At 50.6% G+C, this 23,152-nt stretch overlaps 1 protein-coding gene across 1 annotated transcript in view; it reads left to right on the top strand.

The window, feature by feature from the left end:
- PLXNA2 (plexin A2) overlaps positions 1 to 23,152 on the top strand; it is a 232,718-nt gene that overhangs the window by 154,919 nt on the left and 54,647 nt on the right. The window contains exons 10-12 of the mRNA XM_040263761.1: positions 11,615 to 11,815; positions 13,614 to 13,710; positions 18,156 to 18,346. Coding sequence (XP_040119695.1) covers positions 11,615 to 11,815; positions 13,614 to 13,710; positions 18,156 to 18,346 — 489 coding nt within the window. The remainder of the gene's footprint in view (positions 1 to 11,614; positions 11,816 to 13,613; positions 13,711 to 18,155; positions 18,347 to 23,152) is intronic.

Here is a 23,152-nt window from a genome sequence, read left to right as displayed (position 1 = left end):
ATTCAAAGTGCGAGGGGAGCTGAGGGCTGAGACTGAAAGCTCAGAGGAAACATATCCAACCAAACAGACTCCACGGTCTAGAAGAGTGTAGAGAATGGCATTTGTTCTCTGAGTTTTAAGCCCTCTGCTTGGCTGCAGACATAGTCTAGTTCAATAGCACATTCACTCTCAACCACTCTTTCATGCCAGCCTCTCTTCCTAGGCTAAAATTCAATGATTCTTTGACTCTTTTGTAGGACTGAGTAGGTGGCCTTATAGAAGAGAGAGGCAGTCCGCTGGTGAAAAGAACCCAGGCTTGCTAAAAGTCACATTTTATGAATACAGTCGATGTGCCGTCCCTAAGACCGGTTCCACCTTTGTTATCAACACAGGGAGATAATAAGTTGCTTATCTTTCCAATAAATAATCCCACCCAGTGATGTTTCCTTGAGGTTCACTTTCTTACAAGCTCACAGCAGGCCTTAGGACAATGAAGCCTGCTAGCTCAATGTCCTTTTCTCATATCTAATGTTTTCCATGCCCCAGGGTGACCAGTAGTTGGGTTTGAACAACTGTAGAGACCTTACTTCTTCCCACAAACACACATGTGGGTGAATATACATCCCCATCTCATTCTACCTTTTAGGAAATCCATAAATGTAAACAAGTGACGTGTAGCATGTACAAATATTGCTGTGACCTTCATCTGTCTCCCTCTTACTCTAGACTGAAGAAGTGAAGTCGCTCAGTTGTGTCCGACTCTGCGACCCCATGGACTGTAGCCTGCCAGGCTCCTCTGTCCATGGGGCTTTCCAGGCAAGAATACTGGAGTGGGGTGCCATTTGACTACGGCCTCCTTAAAGGCAGGAGTTATATCTTATCATTAAATCCTCAGGACCTTTTTCAGTGAAAGTCTGCAGCGTGCATGCATGCAAGCATAGAGGAATCAGTGACCACTGTAACCAAACGTCATTGATAGGAAGTGTTCCTTGGAGCTCCTTGTCTAAGATTTCAAGAAAGTTTCTTGTCTCTCCTAATCAGGGTAGAAGTAACAGTTACTTCCAAGAAAGAGCACCTTGATCGACATGATCATGTTGTACACTTAATTTTTTTAATTAGATGATAATTGCTTTTGTGTTGGTTTCTGCTGTAGAAGGGAGAAGGAAATGGCAACCCACTCCAGTGTTCTTGCCTGGAGAATCCCAGGGATGGCGGAGCCTGGTGGGCTGCCGTCTATGGAGTCGCACAGAGTAGGACACGACTGAAGCAACTTAGCAGCCTGCTGCTGTAGAAGAATATGAATCAGCCATTCAGTTCAGTTCAGTTGCACAGTCGTTTCCAACTCTTTGAGACCTCATAGACTGCGCATACCAGGCCTCCCTGTCTATCACCAACTCCTGGAGTTTACTCAAACTCATGAGCCATTGAGCCAGTGATGCCATCCAATCATCTCATCCTCTGTCATCCCCTTCTCCTCCTGCCTTCAATCCCAGCATCAGGGTCTTTTCAAATAAGTCAATTCTTTGCATCAGGTGGCCAAAGTACTGGAGTTTCAGCTTCAGCACCAGTCCTTCTAATGAATAGTAAGGACTGATTTCCTTTAAGATGGACTGGTTGGATCTCTTTGCTGTCCAAGGAACTCTCAAGAGTCTTCTCCAACACCACAGTTCAAAAGCATCAGTTCTTTGGCACTCAGCTTTCTTTATAGCCCAACTCTCACATCCATACATGACTACTGGAAAAACCATAGCTTTGACTAGATGGACCTTTCATGGCAAAGTATTGTTTTTAAACATGTTGTGTAGGTTGGTCATAACTTTTCTTCCAAGGAGCAAGTGTCTTTTAATTTCATGGCTGCAGTCACCATCTGCAGTGATTTGGGAGCCCAAAAAAGTAAAGTCTGTCACAGTTTCCACTGTTTTGCCATCTATCTGCCATGAAGTGATGGGACCAGATGCCATGATCTTAGTTTTCTGAATGCTGAGATTTAAGCCAACTTTTTAACTCTCTTCTTTCACGTTCATTAAGAGGCTCTTTAGTTCTTCACTTTCTGCCATAATGGTGGTGTCATCTGCATATCTGAGATTGATGTTTCTCCCAGCAGTCTTGATTCCAGCTTGTGCTTCCTCCAGCCCAGCGCTTCCATGATGTACTCTGCATATAAGTTAAATAAGCAGGGTGACAATATACAGCCTTGACCTTTTCCTATTTGGAACCAGTCTGTTGTTCCATGTCCAATTCTAACTGTTGGTTCCTGACCTGTTATGTGTCCCTATATCCCCTCCCCTTGAGGCTCCACCCCCACCCAGCCCTCTAGGTATCACAGAGCACCAGGCTGAGCTCCCTGTGTTAAACAGCAACTTCCCACTAGCTGTCCATTTTACACATGGCAGCGTAGATATTTCGGCGCTGCTCTCTCAGTTCGTCCCAGCCTCTCCTCTTGATGTGTCCACAAGTCTCTGCTCTGTGTCTGCATCTCTATCCCCGCCCTGTGGATAGGCTCATCAGTGTTAAATACCTCACGATTTTGTCAATTTGTCAATTGTTTAGTCGCTAAGTCAGGCCGGACTGTTTTGCAGCCCCATGTACTGTAACTCACCAGGCTCCTCTCTCCATGGGGTTTCCCAGGAAAGAACACTGGAATGGGTTGCCATTTCCTTCCCCAAGAAATCTTCCTGACCCAGGGATCAAACTCGTGTCTCCTGTATTGGGAGGCAGGTTCTTCACCACTGAGCTACCTGGGAAGCCCAGTTATACCTCAATAAATCTAATTTTTTAAACTTTTAATTTAAGGAGAAAGTAAGCCTTGAAAGGTTTCTCAAACACACACACACACACACGCACACACACACACACACACACATACACACGGCCTTGAATTCTTCTTAGCTTCTGAAACAATATGTGTTATATTCAGGCTAGAAAAAAAAAAAAGAAATCTGCCTGTCTTGAAAGAAAGACACACAGATGGTGCCCACAGGCGGTATTTAAGGCAGACCCAACCGCAGGGGCCTCCGTGGGATGGAGCCAGTTATCTCAGGCCCCAAGAACCTTTCAGGGAGGCCTTTCCTCCAGCCAGTCGGGATGCTTTGAAGTGGCTGCCCAGAGAGCGCCACGCTGGTCTTAGTGGGCCTCGGAAATTAATCCCAGCCCCGGGATCCTGCAGGAGGCTGCGACCGCTTTTCAGGCCTGTCTTCTCACCCATAGGAAAGGACCCACGAGCCGAGGGTGCGGTGGGAGAGAGGGTGGACCCAGCCTGGGTGTCCACAGGACAACGGCCAGGGGAGGCCGGACGCCAAGGGCAGTGTGACGCTGAGGCCAAGGCTGGGCAGTGAAGGGCCTCAGACACTGACCTTCATACCGGCCACTTCTAACCTCCTAACTTAAGTTAGTAAGTGTTAGTCGCTCAGTCGTTCCCGACTCTGCGACCCCGTAGACTGCAGCCCGCCAGGCTCCTCTGTTCATGGGATTCTCCAGGCAAGGATACTGGAGTGGGTTGCCATTTCCTCCTCCAGGGGATCTTCCCTACCCAGGGATCGAACCCGGGTCTCCAGCACTGCAGGCAGATTCTTTACAGACTCAGCTACAAGGGAAGCCCTTAACCTCCTAACTTGGTTGATGAAATAAGTCGAGAAGGACGACAGAATGCTGAGAGAGAGCGCGAGGGAGAGAGATGGGGAGAGGGGATGACGGGGACGTCCGGATGAGAAGCCACTCCATTTTCTCCTGGCGGCAGGGCTCCTTCAGGCCCAGAGAAACCCAGAGCCGAGCCTGACAGGACCTGCAAGCCACAGGAGCTTGGGCAGGGGGTGGAAGACCCAGCGAGACAGTAACTCTGCCCCGTGTGGAGCCAGGGGCCTGAGGCCCAGAGGGCTAGCTGGAATCATGCCGCCTCCCTCACATGCTCTAGAAGTCCCTGGAACACAGCTCCCTCTCGGCCATGGGTAACTCAAGAATTCCAGAGAGCCGGGCCTGGGAGAGGCAGTTGCCATCCGAAGTTAGGATTAAATTAATACCGTCTAAGAGCCCTGGGGGGAAAGCCAGAGGCTTCCCGGCTCCATTTTCATTTCCTCTCCTTAATGTCTGCTCCTGGAGGTGAGAGAAATGCCTTAGTCTCCTCGCCTCCTCCTCCTCACCCTGCTGACAGGCCCCAGGCCCCACCCTGGGGAGGGGCCCTCTCGGAGGGGCAGCCGGGGCCCCCCAGGCTCCTGACTTAGCTCAGGACGGGAAGCGGGAGGCAGGACCCCAGGAGATGGCAGGGCTGCAGCCCCTCACACATCACTTCCCAGCCGATAGCCCGCAGACCCTGCTGCTCGCTGTCCGAAGCTTGCTTTCGGGGGGTGCCCCGATCCAGAAAATGGGGGGAGCCACAAAGGTGCACGTGTTCAGCTTGAGCAAGATTCCTTTATTCAGTCGGGAGTCTTTCCTGGCATCCTCAGGTTCTTTTGGGAACTGGAGATCCCTCAGCTGTCCCTTTGGGGTTCCTAGAATATCTTTTATGCTTCCAGTAAGCCCCCTCCCCCTGCCCCACTGCAGTTTGAACCAAAATTTTACATCTGTCTACTTCTTAGAAACAATATATACCTGATTAGCTCCACTGATTTGTATAGCAAAGCTAAGACATCACGTATTTGCATTTCTCTCGCGTGTGACAGGAGGGTGGGGGAAGGGAACCAGCCGCACCAGCATCACTCAGGAACTTGTTAGAAATTCGAATTCTTGGGCCCCATCCCAGAGTAAGCCGAAGATTGAGAACCACTGACATATGGCATCTCAATCGATTCTCACAACAGACCTGCAGTTTCACAGAATTCATATTTGACAGATGTAGTAACCAAGATGCTAAAAATTTAGTTTTTTTTTTTTTGCCCAAGGCTACAGAGAACTCAGACATCCAAAAAGGCGGAGTACAGCATGCTTTCTCCAGAAAATCAGGCCCAGTTCGCGTGTCTGTTTTCATGGTCTCAGCTACACTTGCAGTCCTGATCTTAACCAGGCTCTGTGCTGTTGGTCATGAGGGTTCGGGGTGGGGATAGCGTATGTGTGGTCCGCAGTTGCTCAGTCATGTCCAGCTCTTTGAGACCCATGAACTGTAGCCCGCCAGGCTCCTCTGCCCATGGGATTCTCCAGGCAAGGATGCGGGAGTGGGTTGCCATCCCCTCCTCCAGGAGGTCTTCCTGACCCAGGGATCCAAGCGGCACCTTTTCCATTTTCTGCATTGGCAGGCGGGTTCTTTACCTCTAGTGCCATCTGGGAAGCCCCTCAGTGTGGAGGGACCCACAGAAATCCATTTGCACAGATGGAGAAACTGCCTGTGGAAGACAGGTCAGTAGTACCACGTCCAGATGCAAAGGTGGCCAGTACATGAGGTACATCTGCCTACTTCTTTCCAAAGGGCTGATGGACCAATGATCCCAGGACTAGTCCTGAAAACCAAGAACCGCTGTGCTAAGTGAAAGTGAGAGTGTTAGTCGCTTAGTCCGACTAACAACCCCATAGACTGTCCAACTCTTTGCAACCCCATGGACTGTAGCCCTCCAGGCTTCTCCATCCCTGGGACTTTCCAGGCAAGAATACTGGAGTGGACTGCCATCTCCTTCTCCAGGGGATCTTCCTGACTCAAGGATCGAACCTGGGTCTCCCGCATTGAGGGCAGACTCTTTACTGTCTGAGCCACCAGGGGGGTCCTAGAGTGAATGCAATTCAAAATAAACATAGTAGTAGTTAGCATTTGTTGAGAGTTTATTATATATGCAACACTATACATATTTTTAACCTCAGTTGTAATTATTCTATGAAGTAAATTCTGTCCTAGATGAATAAACTGATAAGTTTAAACAGTTTTCCTATGATCCTCACATAAATGCAGAAATCATGATTCAGTGTTCCCAAGCTGGCGCTGAATAAGTTGAAGTCCTCTGATCCTGCGTTCACGTGAGAAATATGCAGTGATGATATCAACATGGTTAATCCAGTTTATTACCACTGACAACAGACCTTCATGTCCCTCTTGCCTGCAACCTAGAGTGATCAAGTACAACTGGTCCCATTTTATAGATGCCTGCATGGTAAGTCTGTTCAGTCGTGTTTGACTGTTTGCAACCCTAGGGACTGTAGCCCGCCAGGCTCCTCTGTGCATGGGATTCTCCAGGCAAGAATACTGGAGTGGGTTGCCATGCCGTCCTCCAGGGGATCTTCCCGACCCCGGGATCGAAATCCCATCTCTTAAGTCTCCCACATTGGCAGGAGGGCTCTTTACCACTAGCGCCACCTTGGGAGCCCATTTTGTAGATGAGGAAGTTGAATTTCAATTGAGCCATCTCTTGAGTGCTTTTAAGTTCATAAGCCAGAACTTTCCCCCACTCAGAGCCCAGCCAGTCTAGGATGGGGTCCCAAAAATCTGGGCCCCCCTGGGCCAGGTTAAGTGGTGACACAGTGTTTGTGAGCGGGTGTGCGCCGGAGTATATATGGGTTTCAGCTTGAAAAGCTCATCTCCCACCATGGCTAAACCAGGCCTAGTGAGATGTAGATACATAAATATCTCCTTTACACCCTGTCCCGGGGGAAAGATAGAACCACATAAATCCGATTAGCTTACCCGGATGCGGGCTGCTCTCTCTCTTTGAAGTCCAATGGGTGAAGATAATGTCATTTGCACGTGGGAGCAGTCGTTTCCGAGGGTGGAAGGAAGGATCCCCCGTGCTGAGAGCCAGTGAAGTACAGAACAGGGTGGACCATGCGGCCCAGAGGCTCGTCCATCAGGCTGCAGGGCCAGCGTCCTGCCCTCCCCCCTCACATCTCCTCCTCCTCAGCCCACCCCTCCCCCGGGATGTCCCCAAACAAGGCATCTGCTCATCCTGATAGAAGCTCAGCTTGCTGCTAAGGAGCGGGATCCTGCTGCCCATTGACCTAGAGGCAGAGGGAGGAGTAGAATGAACTACAGAGGTCACTCAGGAGACCGGGGGTCTGCAGGAGCAATGTCTTTCAGCAGCGTTCACAGCAGTCCTCACGCTCTACATGAAGGGCGCAGCATGTGTCTGTATGCAGGGTGTGTGTGTGTGTGTGTGTGTGTGTGTGTGTGTCTGTATGCAGGGTGTGTGTGTGTGTGTGTGTGTGTGTGCGCGCGTGTCTGTATGCAGGGGTGTGTGTGTGTGTGTACTCCCAGGAGCAAACAGGTTGGAAATGGCCTTTTATATTTGACGAAACCTATCACCTTCCACGGGCTTCCCTGGTGGCTCAGCTGGTAAAGGATCCACCTTCAATGCAGGAGACCCCGATTCAATTCCTGGGTCAGAGAGACTCCCCTGGAGAAGAGACAGGCTGCCCACTGCAGCTTGGGCTTCCCTGGTAGCTCAGCTGGTAAAGGATCCACCTTCAATGCAGGAGACCCCGATTCAATTCCTGGGTCAGAGAGACTCCCCTGGAGAAGAGATAGGCTACCCACTGCAGCTTGGGCTTCCCTGGTAGCTCAGCTGGTAAAGAATCCGCCTGCCATGCGGGAGACCCTGGTTCCATTCCTGGGTCAGGAAGATTCCCTGGAGGACAGCATGGCAACTCACTCCTGTATTCTTGCCTGGAGAATCCCTGTGGGCAGGGGAGCCTGGCGGGCTACAGTCCATAGGGTCACAAAGAGCCAGACCTGACCAAGCGACTAATCCAGCACAGCGCAGCATCACCTGTCACAAACCCCAGAGGAACTGACGTTCCGACAGCTTGGCGATGTTCTGGGCTGCCAGCTCTCCTGCACCTTCAACCCACACCACCGCCTTTCCCACCCAAGACCCACTGCCGCCTCCAGACAGCCAGCAGAACCATCTCATAACCCAAGGAGTCTGTGTATCCCGTTTCCTAGGAGAGGAGAGGCCACCTGGGCACCAGCCACTTCTTTCCTTTGCCCTAGAGAATGCAAGGAAGGATGCGATTCTGTCTGGCCTGAGACAAATAGCCAAAAAAAAAAAAAAAAAAAAAAACCAAGCAAATCCTGAGATTCTTTTCTCTAGGGGCAGTCTCAGAACCCTCTTTAGGCATTTGGAAGCCCCTAACCATCACCCTTCAGCTTAGTCCCAGAGAGTCTGAAACAGCAGACCACAGGAATTATTTTTAAATAAAATTTTAGAATCTCTTTTAAAAATGTATAAAAGTACTCAAAAAGTCTACTTATGATTCTTAAACTCTCAAGCTGAATCAGACAACCCAGCCCAAAAGATGAGGGTGTGTGTGGGTATGTACATGTGTATTTTTGCATGTACACATGCATACATGTATTTTTTTCATGGTTAATAGGATTCTACAATCTTGTTCACTAACCTAAGACATCATACTCCCAAAAGTACATCTTAAAGACTCTGCTTGTGAAATTTGAATTTGTTCTCTGAGCTCATTAGAGGTGAAAAACAACAGGTCATCCTTTACAATATATCAACTATTTCTGATTCTGAAAATCTGTTCTCTCCCTCTCTCTCTTACAGGTACACACACACACACGCGCACACACACCCCTTGCTGTACCGTAGCCTTATTTCTAGTCTAAATTAAAATTCTGATTTATTAGACTCAATGAGGATTTTTAGCCACTAACAGGAAATAGTATCTCCTTTTCTATGGGATGCCTGGGTTTTCCTAAAGTGGTGTTCACTTTTTTTTTTTTCTTGGCTATAAATATATGAAAGACTCTGTCAAGAGTGCCCTCGGGGAATGAAAGTAAAAGTGCAGCAAAGAGCAAGTTTATGAGTTGGCAGCTTGAGTGACTGGCTTCTAAACAGGGCCCCAGCTGTTCTGGGGCTGCCTCCTGATTCTGTCTGCTGTGGAAACCGAGCTTGCCCATGCCCTCACAAGCAGTCACCGAGGGACGGCTCCATGACCCCAGAGGTTCCGCCAGACCCTCCTAGACGGGTTTCTGTGGCACACTTCTCCTGGATCCAGCTTTCCGTAAATCCTCAGGATTTCTCCATAGATACGGACATACCAATTTAGCCAGACTATGACTCCAGAAACAGTGACCATTTCAAATCAATCCCAGCTTTGGGAATCAAACTCCCGCCCAAGTCTCTAGATGTCCGGAAGATAGGGATTTACCCTCATCTCTGAAGAATCTGGGAAGGTGGAGCTGAAAGGAAAGTTTGAGATAGTTTTGTGTCTGTTGCTTTACTTCCTTGATTTCCACTTACCTTCCCACAAGCCATGAGCAGTTGTCCACTACATGTCAGGAATGGGGATAAAGCCTGGGGATATGGAGGTGAGTAAGATGCAGCCTAATCTTCAAGGCTCACAGGCCAGTGAGGAGGGCAAGTCAACAGGAAGCTGCAACTGTGAGGGCTCAGTGCGGCTGGCGGAGGGCCCAGGGGAGGGGTGTGGAGCATCTGTGACCTGCCAGTTAGGGACAGGGTCAGGGGCTGCTTTACAAAGAAGGAGCTGCAGAGCTGAGTTTGAAGGCTCTGGTGCTCTTGCCTGGAAAATCCCATGGACAGAGGAGCCTGGTAGGCTGCAGTCCATGGGGTCGCTATGAGTCCGACATGACTGAGCGACTTCACTTTCACTTTTCACTTTCATGCATTGGAGAAGGACATGGCAACCCACTCCAGTGTTCTTGCCTGGAGAATCCCAAGGACGGGGGAGCCTGGTGGGCTGCCGTCTATGGGGTTGCACAGAGTCGGACATGACTGAAGCAACTTAGCAGCAGCAGCAGCAGCAGCAACTAAAGAGGGCTGAGTCAGGGGCCAGGAGGAAGATTAGGGGTGGACGGGGAGTGTTTCCGGTAGAGAGAAAAGCATCTTCAAAGAACCAGAGGTTGATGAGTGAGGGCGATGACTCTTCAGGTCTAATCTTAAATTCCTCTGTGGTATGGCTGGAGAAGATTAGGGGTGGACAGGGAGTGTTTCCGGTAGAGAGAAAAGCATCTTCAAAGAACCAGAGGTTGATGAGTGAGGGCGATGACTCTTCAGGTCTAATCTTAAATTCCTCTGTGGTATGGCTGGACCTAGATGCACAGGAATCTCAGAGTAATAGGGACGTAGGGGCCAGACGGTGAAGGACTTCCTTCTGAGGCCCACTGCTGAAGCCCACATTGAGCCAGAAGCCCCCGTCCCCTGCCCCCTACCCCCACCCTCACCCCGCCACCCCAGGCCATCCATCGTTCAACATTCCTGCCATACCAACAGATTATTTCCTGGGATGCCTTGGGCCTTGGAGAAGGACCATTTATTGTTCTAGACTGTCCTACACCTTGATACTTTTGAACTGTGGTGTTGGAGAAGATTCTTGAGAGTCCCTTGGACTGCAAGGAGATCCAACCAGTCCATCTTAAAGGAAATCGGTCCTGAATATTCACTGGAAGGACTGATGCTGAAGCTGAAACTCCAATACTTTGGTCACCTGATGCAAAGAACTGACTCATTTGAAAAGACCCTGATGCTGGGAAAGATTGAAGGCGGGAGGAGAAGGGGATGACAGAGGAGATGGTTGGATGGCATCACCAACTCGATGGACGTGGGTTTGAGTAAGCTCTGGGAGTTGGTGATGGTCAGGGAGGCCTGGCGTGCTGCGGTCCATCGGGTTGCAAAGAGTCGGACACGACTGAGCAACTGAACCGAACTGTCCTACACCTTGAGGAAGTTCACCATCCTCCCCCCGCCCACCCCTACTCTAAATGCCAGTAGCACCTTCTGCAGGAGAGCAACAGAACAACCCTACACCGTCCCTGAAGAACCACCACCACCACCACGGACCACAGGGGACAAGGAAATAGGCGCCTCCTTCAAGACTTGCCCCAGCTGATCCTTGGAGACAGGACATGGCTACATGTGAAGGAGGCTGCGTGTCCTCACTGCCCCAGGCCACTGGGCAGTGCCCTCCCAGAGAGGGAGAAAGTGGGCAGGGGGCTGGAGCTGTGGGGAGGTGGCCAGCTGACCTCTGGCGGAGAAACAGCCTCTGGAAGAAGAGCTGGGGGACATCACTCTCCTCCTCGCGTCCTGCCTCTCTCATGGTCCTTCCCGCAGCGCGGGCCCACCAAGACTTTCTTTTTTTTTTTCTGTTTTGTCTTCCAAAGCAACATGGTCTTCACGCCGGGCCTGGTAATGAACTGAGATAAAAAGCCAGAGCAAGCATTTAGAGCACTGATAGTTGAGGCAGGGGGGTGGGTGCAGTGGGGGCTTGATCCACCTCCTGGAAAGACTGCTCAGTCAGAGCTGGGGGCTGAGGCTGCTGATAACAGATGGCTTCCGGCACGGTTGGTGCAAGTGGGTGGGGAGCTGGAGCCCGGTGGGGAGAGGCAACCGGCAGTGGGGGCATCCAGGCTGGGGACAGGCACATGTGGAGCCCTGTTTAGCCTGTGTCTCAGGAGATAAAAATTCCACAACCTGCCACATCAAGGCTTGAAAATTTAATTCCTCGATGGTAACATGCACGTCAGATTCAGGATGACTCATGGGCTGGGGATGACAGTCTCAAAGCCCCGGAGCTAAGAGATAGATCTCACATTCCCTGCCGACTCCACAATGAGGAGTGTCCTCGGGGGCAGCCCGCCTGGATGCAGGGGGGTCTGGCGCGGCATCGAAGGCCTGTCCCTCCACCCGGGCGTGGGGAGTAGGGAGGTATAAGCCAGGACAGACCAGACGGAGGCCTTCTGCTTGCTTCCCAGGACTGCCCCCAGCTGGTCCCCACTGAGGAGATCCTGATACCTGTCGGGGAAGTAAAGCCAATCACCCTCAAGGCCCGAAACCTGCCCCAGCCTCAGTCTGGCCAGCGGGGCTATGAATGCGTCCTCAACATCCAGGGGGCTGTCCACCGGGTCCCCGCCCTGCGCTTCAACAGCTCCAGCGTCCAGTGCCAGAACAGTTCGGTAAGAGGACCGGGGCCCAGGCTGGCCAGAGCCGGCCTTTCTCTCTCACCTGAGCCAGGGCCTCAGCCTGGCCTCCCCCCAGCTTCTAGAACTTTCCGCGTCCACAAGCAACCCACGTCTGCAGAGACAGAGGAGCGTATACAGACACCCGGGGTTCCTCAGCAGAGCAGGGCAGGTGTTGGAGGGAATGGAGGGCTGCAAGGACCCCCGTGGCTTAAGTTGAGAGCTTTGCGCCCTCTCTGAGTTGAAAGAGTACCTCTTAGCCTTTGGTCAAACTTTTTCAGCGCCAGTCAGTGTGAGCCCAGAGCCTGCCCCGGTTCGGGGAGTGGATGCAGGGAGGGTACCACGTGGGAGGAAGGCTGCGGAAGGGACCAGGGGAGGTAGGAAGGCCGTGGGGAAGGGGGGAGGAGGAGGAGGACAAAGTGAACCTCAAGAGCAGCAAGGGTTAAACCGATCCCAAATGCCAGACAGAGAGCCCCACGAGGTGTTTCATTATCCTGCTAGCCCAGCGAAGATCTTTTCATCTGCCAGCTCCCTGTCTCCGCCCATGGAGGGTCAGCTGGGAGATGGGGGTGGCTGGTGACAAAGGTGCTGAGGGAAGGTAATTCGCCTGCGAGCGATAAAGAGAAATCTTGGGCCTCTTATCAGGGAGCTGTCAGGTTCCCAGGTCACGGGCGCTTGATAGAATTTGTAATTGGTGGAAGACCGCCCAGCACCCAGGGAAGGTGGGAGATGAGAAAGCCGTGGAGCACGACAAAGGGAGGAAGGCAGCGGGAAGCCGGGGCCGGGGAGGGGGCAGGCTGATGGTGACCGGCCCTGGGACCCGCTTGGCCAGGCCCAGCAGCCCCCACGGCAGGGAGTCCCAGGGGCCGTCTCCGCCGAGGCTCAGGAGCTGGACCACCAGAGGGGCGGGTTCTGATGTGTCTGAGGGCTGAGGGTCCCAGGCAGGATCAACAACGGAGGAAGTCCACTCCCGACTGCGGCTTGGTAGCCTTCAGGGGTTGGGTTGCTCAGAGGTGTGCCCGCAAAGCTCTGGGCACTGTCCCTAGTGGACTGTTGATGGAAGTAAAGCTCACACGTGGAAAGAAAGGGCCCCTGCAGGGCCCAGCCGATCAACCACCGAGGCACCGCTGCTCGTTATGCACGTGCTGTGTCAGGGCTTTGAGGGGTATCCAGAGCGGTGTGTGGACCTCCTAAAGACACTTCCATGGGGAAAAACGCAGTGCAGATCCCAGGAAGTGCCGGGTTCAAGACCAAACACCAGGGGACGAGGGGCACGGGGTGGGCTGGGAGGGAGGGCAGAGAAGACCCCTGGGGGAAGGTGCGTCTGAGCCAGGCTAGAAGAGGCAAGGTGCTGGAGGCTGGAGGCTATCAGGAGAGGGGAGGCTTTCCTTGTGAGGTGTGAACTGAAGGTGCAGCAAGGGGCTTAAGAGAGTTTGCTCAGAGACGGGCTCCAGAGGTTTCTGGAGGAAAGCAGTGGAAGTGAAGTTTGGAGAACTCAGCCTGGATTGGATTATAGGAGGTTTTGAATGCCAGCAAAAGGATCTGAGCAGGGTCCTGTTGGCACCAGTGACTGGATCTGAGCGGGGTCCTGTTGGCACCAGTGACTGGGAGTCGGAGGGAGGCACTGTAGGGATGATGATATGAGCGGCGTCTCTCCATCTGCTCCTCTCTCATCCCAGAGGGAACCCGGGCCCCTGGTTTGTTTCCTGCCCCCACCCCCCCCGGGATGCCAGCAGCATCCTGACCCCCAGGATAGAATTCCTCGTGAACCTGTGCCCCGCCCCTCTCCCCGCAGTACCAGTATGACGGCATGGATATCAGCAACCTGGCCGTGGATTTCGCCGTGGTGTGGAATGGCAATTTCATCATCGACAACCCTCAGGACCTGAAAGGTAGGCGGCTACTTCCGGGTCGAGTTGTGATCTTTCCGCGACCCCAGGAAAGACTGGGGCGGGAGGGTCAGAGCCGGCGCCCCCTGTCCGCGGCACTCTTCAGAGGCACCTGAAGCAACGTTTGGCGCCATCAGAGGAGTCCTGTTGGGAACCCTGTTTTATTACAACTAGAGCATCCGCCGGGCGGCTGCCGGCTCATCGCCTGTTCCTCTGGCTCCCGGAGACTTTTGAAGTGTCTGTGGAACCTGACCAGGAGAACAGCGGGCAGGAACGTCCTGCCGGTTTCCCTAGAAATGGAGATATTATTCCCAATGAGGTCCTGGTTCCCCTGTCTTTGGCCTTAGTCGCTGTACAAAGAAGGCTTGTCAGTCTGCTCCTGAGGTGGGTGGGAGGGCCCAGCTTGCTGACTCCAGGGCACGGCTGTTGTGGGAAACCTCGAGAAGGAGCTGGGCTGATGCGGGAGGGGCGTTCCATGAGGTGGCCTCATTCTGGTCCTGCAGACCCACGTGGAGGTCCTCCTGGGTGCCAGGACGGCTGCCCTCCGTACAGCATTCCTTCCAGCTCTCCAGAGTGACTGAAGTGACTCCAGTTTGATGAGCACCCTGGCTAGGCACTCACTCAGTGATTTGTTTAGGATTTTTTTTTTTTGTCCTAATCATTGTAACCCTGAGGAGGATGCCCTAGCATTATCTTCATTTGATAAATAAGGGAACTGAGACCCAAAGAAGCTAAGAGAGGGACCAAGACTGCTGGCTTTGGCAACCCAGACGCTAAAATTGGAACGAGGCAGAGAGCAGCCTGACCTCTGCACAAAGCGATGCAAGCTCACGAAGTGTTCCATGTTTTTAAGACAAAGACTGTGTAGGATAACTTATATGTGGAATCTGAGTGGGGAGCAGAAAAGTCCCAACTCATCAGAAACAGAATAGAAAGGTGGTCGGGGGGTTGGAGAAATAGGGAGAAGTTGGTAAAAGGGTACAAACTTCCAGCCCTAAGATGAAGAATCTAATTATAGCATGGTGACTATGGTTGATATCACTGTTATGGAGCTGGAGTTTGCTAAGAGAGCAGAACTTAAATGTTCTTAACATTTGTGTGTTCTTAACATCTATTAATTAACTAGATGGGAGGAATCTTTTCACTCTGTAGTATATCAAATTATTACTTTAAATATTATACAATTTTTTTGTCAGTTACACCTCAATGAAGTTGAAAAAAGAAAGAAATGGACCAAGAGTCAAATAATGAGAGTCAGGATTTGAACCCAGACAGTCTCATTTTGGAGCTCACATGCTTAACCAAGTCACTATCCTTCCTCCCATGGTTCAGGCCACTGTGAGATGTGAAACTTCCTCCCCCAGAACCCTGTCCCCTGACCCGGGCCATGAGCCACATGTCACGTTTCAATTAGCTAGGGTTTTCACAAGCCTGTCCTTCAGGCTGAGGTCACCCCAGGGGCACAGAGAGAGGGACCAAGGCCCCAGGAGGACCCACAAGTGCTTCAGCATCTCCTCCAGACGCTGCCGTCCCTGTGCTGGATGCTGCCATCAAAATCAGAGCTCAGGCTGGGGGATTCTTCTTCTATTTCTCTTCTTGAAGTGAAGTCGCTCAGTCGTGTCTGACTGTTTGCGACCCCATGGACTGTGGCCTACCACACTCCTCCGTCCAGGGGATTTTCCAGGCAAGAGTACTGGAGTGGGTTGCCTTTCAGATTTTCTCAGTGCTAGGAAATAGACATTTCGCCTATTGAGAATCTGGGCTTAGTTCCCGGAGGTTGCCTTTGCACCTGGAGGTTTTAGAGAGAAAAAAAGTGGCCACATCCAAGCTGTTGCATCAGAATCTTCCCTTGTGGCGCCCAACAACTTTTAAGCAGCTCCTTGAATGCATGGGTGTCTTCACACTCACTTCCCACCCAGAGCCTCTCTGTCCCTGGAGGCTAATGCATTGTGTTGAGTGGAGAAAGTCATGGTGCAAAGGACTAGGATTCCATAATCCCACAAACTGGGGTTCGAATCCTGCCTCTGTCACTGATAGCTAGGTGAACTCACACTAATTACCGCTCCTCTGTACGTCCCAAGTTCTCTATCTGGGCAGTGGGGGGCCATCGTGAGGATCAAATGAGGAATTAGATGTGGACCATTCATGCATGTTAATAAATGCAGTGTGGACCTGTTCATTTTAAGATTCCCATTTCCTGCCCTATACCATAAGAAACCGGAGGATCAGGATGTTTCAATGTAGTCTCTGTAGCTGGGATTGAGGAATGCTTGGCAGAGCAGAGGAAAAGGATGAAAATAAAAGGGAAGAATAAACCCATGAAAGAATAAAAAATGCCCAGGTTCCCCTGGGACCTGTCCCTGGCCTCCAGATGCACCCTGCTTGACCAGAAGAACTGAGAAAGGGCTTTCCCAGTATCCCACTTCTAGAGAATTCCTCCTGGGACTCCGAATTCAAAACACCAGCTTACAACAACCGAGCCTCGGGCTCACAAAACAGTTCTGCCACTGGCCTGTCTAGGGCTTCTACGTCAGGAAGAGACAAAACTGAAAGCATCTGCAGACTCCAAAAGTAGCCAGGTTGTCCTCTTTTGGGACGTTCTCTCCATCCACAAGACTGCGTTGACCCCCTTTCCTTATGAGCTAGCTCTGTCCCCACGCCACCGGGCATGTGGCCTTTCTTGAAATCCCAGCCGGCATCTCTCTCAGACCCACCAGGTCCCCTGTGTGCGCCTCTCCTCTCGGGACCTTGCGTTCTAGAAGCGCAGCAAATGTTTTCTAGCTTGGGGCACTGACCTTTAAACTCTGAGAGTCCCTACCTCTCTCTTTGAGCTCTCTTTGAGCTTCATTTTTGCCTGAAATGGGGAAATCAGTCCTTACCTCTTTCAACGAGTCCATATGTGCCAGAAATAGAGGCAGCAGCATAAGCATGTGGCTTGAGTTGAAAGAAAAGATAATAAGCATATATAGAACATAGGCTATGTTGCAGACACTATGTTCATCACTGAATATACCACATCTCATTCAAACCTCACGAAAAACAATGATTATTGTGTGGATCACAACAAACTGTGGAAAATTCTTAAAGAGAAGAGAATTCCAGACCACCTCACCTGCCTCCTGAGAAATCTGTATCCAGGTCAAGAAGCAGCAGTTAGAACTGAACATGGAACAACAGACTGGTTCCAAATCAGGAAAGGAGTACGTCAAGGCTGTATATTGTCACCCTGCTTATTTAACTTCTATGCAGAGCACATCACGAGAAATGCTGGGTTGGATGAAGCACAAGCTGGAATCAAGATTCCCAGGAGAAATATCCATAACCTCAGATATGCAGATGACACCACACTTATGGCAGAAAGCAAAGAAGAACTAAAGATCCTCTGGATGAAATTGAAAGAGGAGAGTGAAAAAGTTGGCTTAAAACTCAACATTTCAGAAAACTAAGATCGTGACATCTGGTCTCATTACTTCTTGGCAAATAGATGGGGAAACAGTGGAAATAGTGACAGACTTTATTTTGGGGCGGGGGGTCTCCAAAATCACTGCAGATGGTGACTGCAGCCTTGAAATTAAAAGATGCCTGCTCCTTGGGAGAAAAGTTATGACTAACCTAGACAGCATGTTAAAAAGCAGATACATTACTTTGCCAACAAAGGTCTGTGTAGTCAAGGCTATGTTTTTTCCAGTAGTCATGCACGGATGTGAGAGTTGGACTATAAAGAAAGCTGAGCACCGAAGAATTGATGCTTTTGAACTGTGGTGTTGGAGAAGACTCTTGAGAGTCCCTTGGACTGCAAGGAGATCCAACCAGTCCATCCTAAAGGAAATCAGTCCTGACTATTCATTGGAAGGACTGATGCTGAAGCTGAAACTCCAATACTTTGGCCCCCTGATGCAAGGAACTGACTTATTTGAAAAGACCCTGATGCTGGGAAAGATTGAAGGCAAGAGAAGAAGAGGATGACAGAGGCTGAGGTGGTTGGATGGCATCATCGACTCAACAGACATGAGTTTGAGTAAACTCTGGGAGTTGGTGATGGATAGGGAGGCCTGGTGTGCTGTAGTCCATGGGGTCTCAAAGAGTCAGACACGACTGAGCGACTGAACTGAAGTGACTAACTGATCTCCGTGTTACAGACTAGATAATCAAAGAATTTAAATTCTTTGTTACATTGCTAGGAAGCGCTGAAGCTCCAAGGAAAGCCCTGATCCAATTTAATCTAGAGCCCGAATTCTTAAATAATAATATTTTCTGTCGTGCCTTTAAATGACTGCTAAGAGCCTCAATTTATTATTAATTCCCCATCAGTCATTCTTTGCAAGGATAATGACAGTCATTGGTGTTATCCATGGACGGGGTGGTTTCTCTCACCTCGCGAGAAGAGGGTAAGCAGTGAGGAGTCCCCTGCAGCTCCCTGTGTGCCCACCACGTCCCTCTCTCTGCAGTCCACCTCTACAAGTGTGCAGCCCAGCGGGAGAGCTGCGGCCTCTGCCTCAAGGCCGACCGGAAGTTTGAGTGTGGCTGGTGTAGCGGCGAGCGCAGGTGCACCCTCCGGCGGCACTGCAGCAGCTCCTCCAGCCCCTGGCTCGACTGGTCCAGCCACAACGTCAAGTGCTCCAACCCTCAGATCACCGAGGTAAGCCCCCCACGTTCCCAGAGTGGGACAGGATGGCCAGGGGCTGACCGCCCCAGGATGCTGGGAACTGAGCCTTTATGGAAGAACGCTTGATGTAGAGTGAGGTTAATGCAAGGGCAGGGAACACCTCTCATGGGTGTCCCGATGGCCCGTGTCCAGGCATAAGCGACAAGCGTGTGGGAGTGTGTCCTCATGCACGTGCACAGCCATGCGTGTGCCTCGGTGTGCATGTGTGCACCAAGGAGGCAGAGCCAGCCCAGCCTGCCTGCCAGGCCAGCTTTGCCAGGCGGGGACGAGAAATTGGCTGGATGTTGGGTGAACATTTCAGAAAAAACAGGCTCAGCTCTTCTCAGCAGAAATGTGATGTCAGGGGCTGCAATTAGCTCAGAGTTGCAAAGTTGAAAACAGAAGGAGAAAGCGAAGGCAGGCACTGCGTGAGCCACCACGCCATTCCCGGGCTTCCTTTCTGTCACAATTTGTTTGTGCATTTTAATGGAAAGAAATAGGTAACTAATTATCCTGAGGGGGGAAAAATGATGTTTCCTGAATGGTCAGTTGCAAAGGAAGATGAAGAGATGGTGTGAATGAATACGCAGCTGCTTGGGGTTTGAATGGCCGGGAGAGGAATAGTTGCATTTAACTTCGGTTGCCTTAGGAGCTCATCACTCTTTACTTCTCCCTACTCACCGACTGTCACTTGCACTTTGAAACTAATTACACATTCCTTATGATGACTAGAAGTATCAGCCAGGGCAGGTACCACTCTGATTTGCAAGTCTAAGAAAGCAGGAGCAGGGAGTTCTCCGCTGGTCCAGTGGGTTACACTCGGGCTTTCGCTGCCATGGACTGGGTTCTAGTTCCCCGACCAGGGAACTAAGGTCCCACAAGCCATGCAGTTTGGCAAAAAATTTTTTAAAAAGAAAAGTAAAAAGAAAGCAGGAGCGGCTGCTCCTCTTCTGCTTCTTCCCTGAGCAGCTGCATTTTCCCTCTTCCTGCCTCATTTTCCCATTACTGGCCAAAGCAAGCCCAGTCTGGCTCTCAGCCAAGTCTGGCTCTCAGCCAAGTCTGGCTCTCGCCTGTGTCCCAGAGTATTGGGAACCTAATGGAACATCCCTGTGACCATTTTGCAGCTTCAGATCAGTTTCAAAAAAAAGAAGAAGAAAGAAGAAGCCTCAAGATCAAATGAGTATAGTTAACCTACCATGAGATATTCAAAGAGGGAGCAAATATTTGTTTGATGTGCTTGGCACTGTCTCATGTAGCCCTCATAAACTCCATGAGAAGCCAAAATTCTCACCTCCATTTTACAGAGGAAGAAAACGAGGCTCTGAGTGATGGAATTGTCCAAGTTCACAATGGCAGAGCTTACATTTCAGCTCAGATATATTTAATTGTAAGAACATTTTGAAAGTGTTTATGATTTGCCCAAGTAATATTAAACAAGAAGTGGGCTTAAACTGAGGGTCAAGGTCCAGGCAGCCGAAGAGTGTGGTTAGCAAGAGGAACAAAGATGTGCAGTAGAAAACATCGATGAACCAAAAGTTGATAGAAACTGGAGAACACCTCAAAGAGTTGCTGAGAGCTAAATTAATTGAATGGGGCTGGAAGGATCAGCGGAAGGCACACTGTAAAGATCATGACTTTAAATGATATGATTTGCTTTTTGCTTTTGCACTAGAGGTAATTAAAGAAAAAAGACTATAACATGTTACTGTGGGTGACTTGGTGGCTGAAAGCACACCAAAAGGCAGAGCCCTGGTACCTGACAGTAAAAAGAACATTCCTTGCTCAGCGTGCCAGCCTTTAAGAGTGAATGAGATTGTGTTGTTTGGGGGTTTTATTTCTGGAAGTAAAACCTGCCCTAAATTAGGAATCGATCTCCCAAAATAAAATCCTTTTTTGTATGATGATAAAGTAAAAAAGAAGTGAGCTTCCCCATCCCTCACATCCAGCCTTCCTAGTGGGTACAGACCAGATGCCGTGCATCCACAGGGCTGTGAATCCCAGGGACAGCGAGGTGCTGGAGGAGCGTGTGTCCCTCCATCTAGGTTCTCATCCATCCCTGTAGGAAGGTGCTGTGAGGGTGTGGACACTGCCCTTCAAAGACCAAGCTTCTACGATCCCATCCTTCTCTTGGCCCCGCCCACTGGCAGTGCCTACTGACTCTCTCCTGTGCCCTCATCTCATCGGCAAAGTGCTCGCCAGGACTGCTGGTGGCGCCCCAGCCTCTGCCCCCAGACAGCTAGCTCCCTGAGCTGCTCAGGGCTCCGTGCCTTCTCCCTGATTCTAGTGATTTCCAGCAGCGGCTGCCCTGAGAACTTGCTCCGTTCTGTAATTCTTCTTGCTGTGGCTGTGATTCGTCTCTCTGCTTCTGCACCTGCGGTCCAGGGGCGCTTGGATCAGACAGGAGGGACCAGTTTCCATCAGCCCCTCTCACCCTTGCCAACCCTGACTGCTGCCCCAGCCCCGCCCGAAGGCGGGCTTCTCAGGAGAAACCTCTGCCCCCAGGCCCCTGCTCACTGACCGGGGACTGACAGGCTGCTCTGTTCCCTGGGACACCCAGGCTGTGCGATGCTAATTAACCCCCTGAGGTAATTAGTTGGTAATTGATTTTCCCAGTGAATGCAGCAGCAGGAAGTGAAGGCCCCGGGCAGTGGGGTCTCTCCCATTGGTGTTTTTCAAGTAGAGGCTGTGGACAAAGAAAGAGCATCAGGGGAGAGAGACAAACCCACATGGTGTCTCCAGCCACTCCAGGGACGGCAGGCACTCCGGACAGGACACGTGGGTGGGAGAAGCCGGAGCAGGAACGTCTACCCGCGTTCAGCCTGCACTCCCTACCCCCAACCAAGCCTCCTCTCCTTACAAAAGCCATTTTTCACTTTTTAAACTTGGCATGTTTGAGATAATTTCAGACTGATAAAAAGGTGCAAAAATAGTACAAAGAACTTTCATATACCCTTCACCCAGATTCTCCAAAATTAGCGTCTTATATAACCACAGTACAATGACCAGAATCAGGAAATTAACTGATGGAATAACGCTGTCCAATATACATGTCTTCTTCACATTTCCCAGTCGTCCCGCTGATGTCCTTTTTCTGGTCCAGACTCCAATCCAGATCACGTGTGGCATTCGTCATCACGACTCCTCAGTGCCCGAATCCCCAGTCTTTGTCTTTCATGACCTTTATTTTGTAGAATGTCTTTCAGTCAGGATTTGTCTGATGGTTTTCTCATGATTAAATTCAAGTGACATATATATGTTTAGCAAGGAACAGTAAAACAACTAGTTTGCACGTCAAAAGGGTGCATGAGCCAACTTGATTTAGCCCCAGTGGCCAAATCTGGGGCAATGTGAGCAAGAAAATAAATAATCATCCTAATGTACTCAATGCAAGAAAATAATATAAGAATGTGTGGTCCTTATTGATATAAGTAAACAATGTGGGAGAAAGGAAGCTCCTCTTTATACTAGAATTCCAAGTCCTAAAAATAGAAGGACTTAGGAAAACAGAAATATCACCACTTAGCACAGTTCACAGTAATCTTTGTTTCAGGCAGGAATGTCCAATGAAGGCTAAAATTAGCAAATGAAAGAACGGTGAGAAATGGGAGACTACCAGAGCCTCAAGCTCTCTCCCCACACGACCTGCGTTCATTGCAACAAGAATGGTGTAGGGTGCTTTCCTATACACTTTACAGGGAAGAAGCCTGGTGGCCAGTGGTTAACATCTCTTAACCAAGTGATCAAAGTTAGCATCACCAGTAATCAGGAGAATCAACCTCTGTAGCAGGAGCTGAGAAGAGCACCACCCCATTTCAGCGGCATCTGTTCCCAAGAACATGTGATTTGTTAAAAGTAACTTTTAAGAAGAGTCAACTCATTTCCTTTACCTCGGCTTTCTTGGCTAATTCCTGGACGTTGGCCTAGATCTTTTTTTCTTTTTTTAACAATCGGAATTCTACGAGCTCTGTGCTCTTTTTTACATACCTCCCTCTTGTCTCTGACCCTCCCTTATCTTCAAAAATGTATGACCCCTCAGGATGCGCCCACGTGTAAACAGGAGCCATTGACCACAAAGATCCTTTCTGAGGGAGGAGAGAAGACTCTCTGATGGCCCATGGTGGTTTCTGGGAGCAGCAGAATGTCCACTGCTGGAAACCAGCGGGGACTGGAATGGGGCTGTCTTGCTTGCGGGGGCAGGGCAACCAATGAGCTGACCTTAAAGGAATTCTACTTTAGGAAATGGAGTGAGCCGAAGCTTAGTTGGATGAACAGCTGTGTTCTTCCTTAACCCCGCCTAACCCAGCTGTCTCCATGGCAACCAAGCCCTCCCCTAGAGACCTATCTCCTGTGGCAGCTCCATGTAGGACACGTCTTCCAGCTGATTGAATTTCCCAGTTTGCCTCGACTTCAGGTTAGGACCCCCTCAGGACTCACCGTCTGCTCCCTTTCAGCCAGCCCTTGGTGTGATAATGACGCTGTCCCCTGCGGGAGGCATCCCAGGCTGTTCCCACTCCAGCTGTCATCCCGGGTGTCTGCACACGTGTCACCTGTTCAGGCCCCAGAACAGGAGATGACGTGCGGAGGTCTGGAAAGCACGCTTCTGTTCTTCCCCAGCGAGTGCCTCAGGGATCTGCCAGGACATCACGGTGGAGGATGTTAGGAGCCATCCCCTAGAGAGAAAGCAAAGCCCAGAGACACTGAGTGGGCAACACTCAACAGCAAGGGCCAGTGGAAGAGGTTCTTAGGAGAGCAACTTCAGGAAGGGCCAGGAGGCATTGGAGCGCCTGTGAGAGAGGCCTC

This window comes from Oryx dammah, unplaced genomic scaffold, assembly GCF_014754425.2.
Source record: "Oryx dammah isolate SB20612 unplaced genomic scaffold, SCBI_Odam_1.1 HiC_scaffold_21, whole genome shotgun sequence".
NCBI lineage: Eukaryota > Metazoa > Chordata > Mammalia > Artiodactyla > Bovidae > Oryx > Oryx dammah.
This window is presented reverse-complemented; position numbering and strand designations above follow the sequence as displayed.